Raw genomic sequence first — 9,242 nt, forward strand, 5'->3', positions numbered from 1 at the left:
GTCCGTAGGGGGAGCCCAGCCACCACCGAGACCCTGGCCCGCAGGCTACACACCTGTGGTGCCCTTCACAACCAGTGTGGTAACGGCTGGCTTGACAGCAGACACGGTGACAGGGGTAACTAGGCGAACGCCTCCCATGGGCACAGTGCGGAGGATGGTGCCTGGCTGTCCAGGGGCCCCCTTTAGCACCACCTAGAACACCAGAGCATAGCGCCACCAATGTCACAGGACGGCATGCCCTGGAAGGGTGGACTGTTCCAGAGATCGGGGGAGGGAACGGCCACACAAGCCTTACCTGAGTCACTCCCTGCTGCCCGTGGCCAGTGGCGATCTTAGGAACAGCAGTAATGATTTTGGCAGGTGCTCCAGTTCCCGAAGTCATAACCTTGGTGGTGATGATGGTGATGGGGGACTTAATGCCAGGACTGCTGGTCACACCTGCATGGGAGAGGGGGTCCAGGAAAGACAGGTGCTGTGAGGGTGTCCATGTCCCCATGTCCCCATTTCCCCCGGGACTCCTCTCCAAGAAGCCACCCTACCACCAGCTCCCACTGCAGCTCTGAGCCTGACACAGCAACTCGAGGGCGGAAGAGGGAGCGCCCAGGGACGCACCCATACCTGTGGCCCCCGCCTGGGTGATGATGGCTGACATGGGGATGGTCTTGATGATGGTGGTTGTGCCAGGCTTGGTGGTGCTGGGGGAAACACTGCTGATGCCCAGGATGGTAGGCTTGGTTCCCGCCCCACTGGCCTGTGTGGTGGTGATGATGGTGGTGGGCTTGCCATCTGCTGAGGTCACCAGCTTCAGGATCGTCCCCGCTGGCAGGGGCCCTTTGGTCTGAAAAGGTGAAGCAAGGGCAATGAAGTGCACAGGCTGGGCACTGCCCAGCAGCAGGACCCCCTGCACAGGGCACACAAGTGGGGCTGGCTGAGGGAGCATTTCAAGGGGCACCGTGAGCTCACCTGGATAATCTGAGTCACTGGGCCGGTAGAGGCCTGGCCTGTGACTGCCGAAGTCTGAACTGGCTTGGTCTGGACCACTGACATCACTTTGCCCAGATTGGAAATCTAAAAAGGAAAGGACATAGGAGTGAGCCAGGTACAAGCAAGCCTTGCACAGCCTGGGCTGGGCCTCTCTTGGAACTTGGCCAGGGCACCAAGTCACCACTGGCCATCACACGGCCTGGCAGCTGTCACTCACCAGAGCACTGCCTCCGGGGACAGAGATAGGACTCTTCACCAGGGTGATGGTCTTAGTGACTCCACCCACCACCGTGGTCACCACCTGAGCTTGCTGGGCCACCGTCACGGTCCCCGATTTGTGCACCGTGATGATAGGGCGGGTGGACGTGTTGGCAGCAGAGGAGACAGATGTCCCCACTTGGGCGGCCGCAGTCTTCAGCATGCGAGTGGCGGGGTTGCTCACCTGGGATGGGAGCCAAGACTAGTGGTAAGCGGGGAGAGCCCAGGCTACCACACCCACAGCCTGGGCCCCCAAGTGACAGCTGTCTGTCCCATCCCAGCTGAGGAGACGGACCCTCACCATGACAGGCGAGGAGGCCACCTTCACGGTGGCCGGGAGGGTGGTGGTGCCAGGCGTCACGGCCACGGTCTTCACGATGGTGGTGCCTGCTGGGACACTCAGCACAGTGGGAGCCGAGGAAGGAGGGATCTTTTGGGTGGCGGCGGCAGCGGCTGCCAGGGCGGCCATCCCGCTCATCTGTGGGTTACTGCCGATCACCTGTGGTGGACACCAGGTGTGAGCTCCATGGCCAGGATGGAACCTGCCAGGCATCTGGCAGCAGCCTTGGCTCTCCCGCCCAGTCCCCACAGGGAGGACACCGCCCCACAATGGAAACAGCAGCCCTGGTGGCTAGCATATCAGGCTCGGATCTTTCTGGAAGACCAGTCACGGCTGGGGTGCAGTTCAGTGATAGGGTACACGCTCAGCAAGGGCAAAGCCGTGGACTCCCCGAGGTACCACAGCCCAGGGCGGCCCAAGCTTAAGATGGCCTGAGCATCCTTCCCACACAAGCTCAGGACCCTAAGAGCACCACCCTGTTTCTCCCTGCGGACAGCCCACTATCAGCACCTCAGAGGGAAAACGCACACAAGTGAAAGCAAGGGAGCCGCGGGACAGTCCTACCCAGGTTCCCCAGCCCAGCCCGGTAACAGCACCTTACCGTGCCCTGAGCACTCTGTGTGGGCACAACCATTCGCACACCAGCAGGCAGGGAGGTCACAGTGACGGGGGCTTTCCCAGCCTGGCTGGCAGGTCTCATGGTAACCAGCGGGGTTCCTGCAGTAGCCTGCGGACCGGTCACTTTGAGAACAGCAGGGACACCTGATGAAAGAGAGAGCCGGCCATGAGCAAGTGAGCTCTCCACAGCAGCCCCTGCCCTCTGCCGACATAGGGCAGCGGCCCCAGCTCCCCTGCTCCCCCACATACCCTGAGTCCTGGCTGCAGCAGGCACAGCAATGGAGCTGCCTGGCACCGTCGGCAAGACCTGGATGGTCGTGGTGGTGGGCGGCGCTGTGGCAGCCTGGGGCAGGAGCGTGATGCCCACTTGGGTCAGTGGCTGCACGGCAGGTGCAGCTGCTGCAGGGGCAGGGCTCTTGGGAGGGTTGGCAGGCACAGACGGGACTGGGTTGGGTGTGGGGGAGGTGGCAGTAGCAGCCGTGGCAGGAATGTCGTATTTCTGGAGCTGTAGAAGGTAACTGTCGGCCGTTGCCACTGCCCCCCAGCTCACCTCCAGTGAGTTGGTATTGGCGCGTACCAGCTGGACCCTGGCCGGGGAAGGTGGCTTTTCTGCAAGAGAAGGCGGCTGGTGAGGCGGATGGGGTTGAAAGCGGTGGGGGCCCAGATGGACGGCACCTCACCTGTCTCCAGGTACCAGAGGTCCTTACAGCAGACCTGGTTGTTCCAGGCCTTGCGGTAGCCATCACGCCCACTCCAAATGTACAGGCGGGTATTGATGGCGACAGCGCAGTGGCCAGCTCGGGCGCGCGGAATGTTGTCCTCCAGTGTGTCCATCAGGATGGTCTCCCAGGCCATGGTGTCTACAAGGGTGGGTGCTGGGGTCAGCAGGGAGGGCAGAGGAAGCCACCCCACTGGCTCCCAGCTGCCCTGTGCTCTCCCTGCTGAGATAGGGAATCAGAAGCAGGAAGTTGTCACAGCACTAAGTTAGAAACAAACAAACAAAAATCAAATCTGTCTGGCAATAAGCCACAAAAAACTTTGAAAAATAAAACATAAACAGCAAACTAGGAAGCCTCCTTGTGTGACACGGCCGAAAGTTTCATGTCTCACACGTCAAGCTACAACCCACAGACCACAGACAAGCAAAGGAACCCTAACTCCCAGAAAGACACACACCCTCTGTCAAAGTATAAGCAATAGAGCCTGAAAGCACTTGGTGCCTGGTGGCTGAGTTCTGCGCCCACTGCAGCAGGGGCTCAAGGGGAGCCAGGGCTGGGGGCTGGTACACAGGGAGCAGAGGCCAACTGGGGGCTGAGGGCCAGATTCCAGGGACGGAGACACCGCCACAGGCGTCTGCTCTGGTAAAGCCTCTGTGCGGACATCTGGACCTCTAGGGCGGGCTTTCTTTTCCCCGAAACGGTCTTGCTATGTTGCCCAGGCTGGTCTTGAACTTGTGGGCTCAAGGGATCCTCAAGTAGTTGGGACTACAGCCAGTGCCACTGTGCCCGGCTTCCTACCCCAAGTTTCTACTCATGGAACGCACTTGTGTGGGGGTGAGCAGTTGCCTATGCGGGCTGTGAGGCCATGACAGACATTTGATGTAGGAACACAGTAGGACTGCCAAGCCATGGTGAGGTAAGGTGTGCTAAGGAGGCCCTGCAGGGGCACCACATGAGGCCCAGGCCACAGGGCACAAAGAGAACTAGGAGACAAACAAGAGCCACGCACTTCCCAGTGTGCCCCCTGGACACTGCTGGCTTCAGTCTCCCGCCCCCCATGGTTCTCAGGGCCAAAGGGGTCAGCCTCCCACAAGACACACCGAGCCCCAGGAGGCCATACCCAGATTGAGACAAGCCAGGGTGTTGGTACACTTCCACTCCTTCTCGTGCGTGGCCACCTTGACATCATCCATGACCAGGGGCACCCAGCCACCAAACACATACATTCTGAGAAGGGGAAGCAGGAGAGGAGTGTAGTGGCAGTGACAAGCCAGAGGTCACCTCTTTCCTGACCCCACTCAGCCCACCTGAGGCACGCCCTGCTTTCCACCATCCTCCAGATTCCCTCCAGGACCTTGATGTCCACGCACACAGCTGCCAGTGTTGACAGCCGACAGCAGTCCCCACCCGCAATGGGGCCCAGGCGGGGCCCAGGCAGGGCCTCGGGCTGAGGGTGGCCTTTATGCTGAGCTAGATCCCCAGCCCTTTCTTTCGTATTTTGAGCTGGCTCTCAGTAGGTTGCCCAGGCTGGGTTGGAACTGGGGATTCTCCTGCCTGAGCCTCCCAGTGCACTGGGATAACAGCTGTGCAACACCATGACCCCCTGCACCCCAGAACCATCTCCTCTGGATCCCTAGGGCTGGTACAGGGAAGGGAGGAGCAGCCACTCACTTGTTTCCTATAGTGGTCGCAGAGTGGAGACTACGAGGAAGGGGGGCCACGCCACTGAGACTGGGCTTGTTCCATGTCAGCGTCTCTGCAGAGGTAGACAGCAGAAGAAAGAGGCTGCCTTTCTCTGCATGCCAGTGAGCTGCACCTGCCTCTGCCTCTGCCCCTGCCCACTAGAGCCCTCAGCACCAGGTTCCAGCATTCTCAGAGCCAGCCTGAACATCCTGACCCAATTTTTCTCCCAGGACCAGGGCACTTCCTGTCTCCACAGACCCCATTCCCTGTCCCCGGGACCCTGCAGACTATGCTCCAGGAAGTACTGTGCTGAAGCTGCGAGCACACCATTTCCACTGGTGCCAGCTCCGAGCCAGGGGCAGCAGAACCGATACCCACCCTCCAGGACTCCAGGTCACAGTAGCCACCCCCAGATCACCAGCTTAACAGTCCCGAGGTGCCCAAGGGTCTACAGATATTGGACTTGGTGGATGCATCATTCTGCAAACAGCTCGACCACTATTGAGTCAACAGAGACCAGGGCCGTTACCCTCTGGAAAGAGCAACCTCTCCTCTCTCCCTATTCTTCTGGAAGCTGACAGAGCAACTCAGCCAACTGAGCCATATTCTTCTTCAAAAGGAATGCTCCTGGCCCAGGCACCGGGAGGACCCCTCACCCGAGGACCAGCTCACTGTGAGGAGTGAAGAAGCTAGAGCAACAACAGCAGCATCTCACCAATGTCAAGGGTCCAGAGGTCTCCCAGCCTGCAGCCACTCATCCCTCCATAGATCACCAGCTTGGACTTCTTGTTGTCCCTCTCTGTGTAGACCACAGCAGTATGGGACTCCCGAGGTGGAGGCAGGACCCCATAAGTGATGGGGATGTCCCAGGCCACCACTCCAGAGCCAGGCCGTAGTTCCAGGATGTATAAGTCATTCAGATATCTGGGAGAGGGGAAGAGAGGGAGATTGACTATGGCCAGCCCCCCACCCCGAGGTCTCACTGGGTGCCCACCAGCAACCAGTACACACACTCCTGGAGCAGGGAGGACTGAGTCCAGATTCCTCCACCTTCACCCTGAAGGGGCTGACAGGCCCCAAGGATGAGTCTGACTGGAGCGGAAAGGGGTATGTAAGGCCGCGAGGCGGCCTGACAGGCCCACCCTACCAAGCGGAAGGCACACACAAAGCCAGCCATTATGTGGGCCTCCCCAGAGCCGGGGGGTGTTGGCTCAGGACTGACTTCGGGTGGAGGGGAAAACACCCTTCAGGAGCCTTGTAGGCAGTGGCTGCTAAGCAGGAAAGCCATGGGCCCAGGGCCCAGGTTGCAGGCCCAGCCTGTCCATAAGGTCCCCTCGGTTTTCAGATCTCAGAGCCAGAAGGCTTCTCAGGGGCACCTAGGGTTACCCTCGTTTTACAAGCCAGGCCCGGGAAGGGGCAGGCCGGTGTGGCACTAAGGTGCACATCTGACAAGGACGGCGGTGAGCCATGTGCCTCCACCTGCGGACCCACACCCTGTAGCAGCCCACAGAGAAAAGCAGGGAGCCTCACCTCGGAATGTTGTTCTTGGGGTCCTCGCTATCATTGGCCAGACCCCCAAACAGGTAGCATTTGTTGCCCACAAGGGAGAAGCTGTGCCCGAGTCGAGGACACGGAGGGGGCCCATTTTTGGGTGTCTTTGCTTTGAGTCTCTTCCACTCCCAGCGACTTGCCTGTAAAATCAAGACTGACAGCTAGAGTCCCAGGATGAGAAGGTCGCGAGGGCGATTTGTGGCCTGGGAAGGAGATGCTCCGTTGCCTGGCTGTCCTACCCCGCAAGGCAGCGGGAAGGGACCCTGTTACCTGGAGCTCGTAGAGGTCGTTGCTGTACTTCCCGTACTCCACCATCCCGCCGAACACCAGCAGGCGGGTGCCGTCACAGACAAAGCCATAGGCTGCACAGCCTGGAGGGATGTCCCCCCTCACGGCTGGGATGAACCACTGATTGGTTGCTGGAGAACAAAAAGCAGCACAGGTCAAACCACCTAGGAGCACCTGAACCCTGCCTGCCCTGTAGCCCACCCCAAGTCCCCGGCCTTCCCACGCCATTCTAGCCTTCAGCCAGTCTAGCCAAGCCATGTGCCACAGCCATGGCCTTCAGCCCACTGCCAGAGGCCTGTGCGCACCCTGCTTCCTGTCAAGGTCACATCAGCAGGCAGGAAGCTGCTGAGCAAGATAATTCATCAGCTTCTGGGAATCTGGCCACCAACTTCCTTCCCCTACGGCTTAGAGGAGCATCGCAAATAAACCTCCGTGCCCACGGTGCCCTCTCCAGGAGCCCGGGACGCAGCTCCTGCTGTCGCTTCCCACTTCCCTGCTCTGTCTCCTAGGTGATGGTCTGCAGGCGCAGCGACAGCGGCACCCCTCCCCCACCGCCCCGCCTACGCCACTCCAGAACATTCTCCAGCCAGAGGTAGCAGCTGGAACAGAGCCTTACGACGAGCATGGGAGGACTCTTCTCAGAGCCTTCAGCAGCCTGGCATCTGCCCCTCCACCCAGGCCCCTGTCCCTCCCACCAGAGGACCAGAGGACATGCCACCCCTTCCCCAGCTGCACGCGATTGCTTGAGAGCTCGGGGTCGGACGTTCCCAGGGAGGGGAGCTGTCCAGGCTGCCCGCTTCCCACACGGGGCCAGGGCCGCTGGGGTGCAAGAGGCCACACAGACATCCACATGCCAGGCAGGGGAGACCCCTAGGCCACAGGTGATGGGACAGCTGTTTAGCTGAGTCACAGCCACCCAGCTGCTGCCTGTGCATACAGCCACAGGTGCACCAGCTCTGCTTCACTCTCGTCCCTGGTGCAAGAGCAAACCAAGGGAAGCACACAGATCCACATTGCACAAGTCGGGAGGTCGAGGTCGGGGCCGGGTCCAGGGCCGGGGCCTAGGCCAAGGCCAGGCCAGGAGCAGTGACTCACCCAAGGCCACTCAGGCCTGCCCACGGTTCTACACATAGCCAGGCCCTCCCTCATGAGTGCACCCTGGTGGCAGGGTGCACAGCTCTGGAGGCCTTGCTGGGGTTCAGCGTGAAGCCTGAGCCAGCGGGCAAAGTGAGAAGAGACCACTAAGGCCCAGGGCTCCTTCTACATTCTAGAATATTCCAGCTAAGGCGGGGCCCTCTCCAAGCCCCATCAAGAGCACCTGTGGGAGTGCACGCCTGCCACACCGAGCTCAGCTTCTCCCCTTCCACCCGCAAGCCCGGAGCTCTTGTCATCTCAATCCCGCAGCTGCCCTCAGGCGCCCCCCATCGCCTGTCCCGCACCACATAACTCATCCTGGGCTTGGCTCCGCATATGTCCTGGCATGCTACTGCCCTCCAGGCTGCCACTCGTCAGAGGGGAACGTGGGACGATCGGCAGGAGCCTCTCCTCTATAAGACCAAGTGGACTTCTATCTGTGCCACTGGCCCTCCCATTCCCTTCCGGACTGCCAACTCCATTTGTAGTTGATGCTGCCCCGCTGCCACCTCAACACACACACCCACTCAGCAGGGCAGATTCAGTCACTGTTTTTACTTCTTGAGACAGGGTCTTGCTACGTAGCCCAGGCTGGACTCGAACTCATGGCAACCCTCCCGCCTCAGTGCTACGATGACAGGCATCATTGTCCTTTCCGTTCAGCCTGTCACATCATAGCGTTTCCAGTGTGCCCCTCCCAGGCCCAGAGGAGGTGCCCTTCACTTCCCATCTGGTAAGGCCGTGGACCCTCTCCAGGGACGGGAAGGACACTCCCGAAGAGCCCGGCACCAAGCCTGGCCTTTGGAAGCAGAGCCAGGGGAACGAGAGGAGCTTGTGCAAAGAGCCTCTCAGAAGAGGTGACACTAGAGCCTCAAAGGGTGAACAGGATTTCCCGGGGGAATGAAGCGTGCAGGGTAGGTGAGGAAGTGACTGCGAGAAGCGGGGAAGCAGCAGGACAGAAGGGGCACCAGCTGCGCTTGGTGAGCAACTAGTACAGAAATGGAGGAGAAAAGAGCCACCGAGGCGGTGGCTCTGGCTTGCTAGCCAAAGTAGAAGACCGGGCAGGACACAGTCCCCATGAGGGTCTGCCACCCACTGGCAGTGACCCTGGACCTGTCACTTCCCCCTCAGACCCTACTCCCTCACCTTCAGAAACGGGTCAGTCTGCTAGAGGTTTTCCAAAACTCCTTCCAGCCAAGAGCCCCCAAGGCCAGTCAAGTGCCCCAGGGTGACTGCCACCAACGAAGGCGGCCACCGGCTGGCTTTCATTCCCCCACCCTTCCCAGTCACATAGTCCACAGCCAGCCCTGGTCCCCCGTCCCAGAGCGGAAACCGTCACCAAGGGCAAGGCGGCAGCCCCAGCGCTGGAGGCCGAGGCCTGAGAACATGCCTTGGCCTCATTCGAGACAAAACAAAGGACACAAGACTGAGGTAAGAAGCAGAGGCGGCACCAGGCCCTGCCAGGCTGTCTTTTCCCCCCACCCTTCCCAGTCACATAGTCCACAGCCAGCCCTGGTCCCCCGTCCCAGAGCGGAAACCGTCACCAAGGGCAAGGCGGCAGCCCCAGCGCTGGAGGCCGAGGCCTGAGAACATGCCTTGGCCTCTCTCGAGACAAAACAAAGGACACAAGACTGAGGTAAGAAGCAGAGGCGGCACCAGGCCCTGCC

General features: G+C 60.3%; 2 protein-coding genes across 8 annotated transcripts in view; one reads left to right on the forward strand and one right to left on the reverse strand.

The window, feature by feature from the left end:
- Hcfc1 (host cell factor C1) overlaps positions 1-7,926 on the reverse strand; it is a 13,564-nt gene extending 5,638 nt beyond the window's left edge. Inside the window, exons 1-15 of the mRNA XM_010628055.1 lie at positions 7,881-7,926; positions 6,424-6,572; positions 6,133-6,293; positions 5,318-5,526; positions 4,591-4,675; positions 4,040-4,146; positions 2,881-3,060; positions 2,450-2,809; positions 2,184-2,344; positions 1,544-1,741; positions 1,202-1,426; positions 964-1,068; positions 619-838; positions 296-438; positions 54-192 (exon numbers count right to left, since the gene is read on the reverse strand). Of these exons, the coding sequence (XP_010626357.1) occupies positions 54-192; positions 296-438; positions 619-838; positions 964-1,068; positions 1,202-1,426; positions 1,544-1,741; positions 2,184-2,344; positions 2,450-2,809; positions 2,881-3,060; positions 4,040-4,146; positions 4,591-4,675; positions 5,318-5,526; positions 6,133-6,293; positions 6,424-6,572; positions 7,881-7,923 (2,485 nt within the window). The 5' untranslated portion in view covers positions 7,924-7,926. The remainder of the gene's footprint in view (positions 1-53; positions 193-295; positions 439-618; positions 839-963; positions 1,069-1,201; positions 1,427-1,543; positions 1,742-2,183; positions 2,345-2,449; positions 2,810-2,880; positions 3,061-4,039; positions 4,147-4,590; positions 4,676-5,317; positions 5,527-6,132; positions 6,294-6,423; positions 6,573-7,880) is intronic.
- Positions 7,927-8,258: 332 nt separating this feature from the next.
- Positions 8,259-9,242, forward strand: part of LOC104864823 — a 9,290-nt gene continuing 8,306 nt past the window's right edge. For 5 of the 7 annotated variants that reach the window (XR_004515800.1, XM_033760184.1, XM_033760182.1 and 2 more), the window contains exon 1: positions 8,259-9,006. Coding sequence is in view for 4 of the 7 variants with exons in the window: in XM_033760184.1 (XP_033616075.1) it covers positions 8,653-9,006 (354 nt within the window). In the remaining 3 variants the exon portion in view is untranslated. Of the gene's footprint in view, positions 9,007-9,058; positions 9,212-9,242 lie in introns of those variants that run through there. The other 2 variants (XR_780999.2, XR_004515799.1) reach the window with 1 other exon arrangement.

This window comes from Fukomys damarensis, unplaced genomic scaffold (assembly GCF_012274545.1).
Source record: "Fukomys damarensis isolate Sample0158 unplaced genomic scaffold, DMR_v1.0_HiC HiC_scaffold_39, whole genome shotgun sequence".
In the NCBI taxonomy this organism is placed as follows: Eukaryota; Metazoa; Chordata; class Mammalia; order Rodentia; family Bathyergidae; genus Fukomys; species Fukomys damarensis.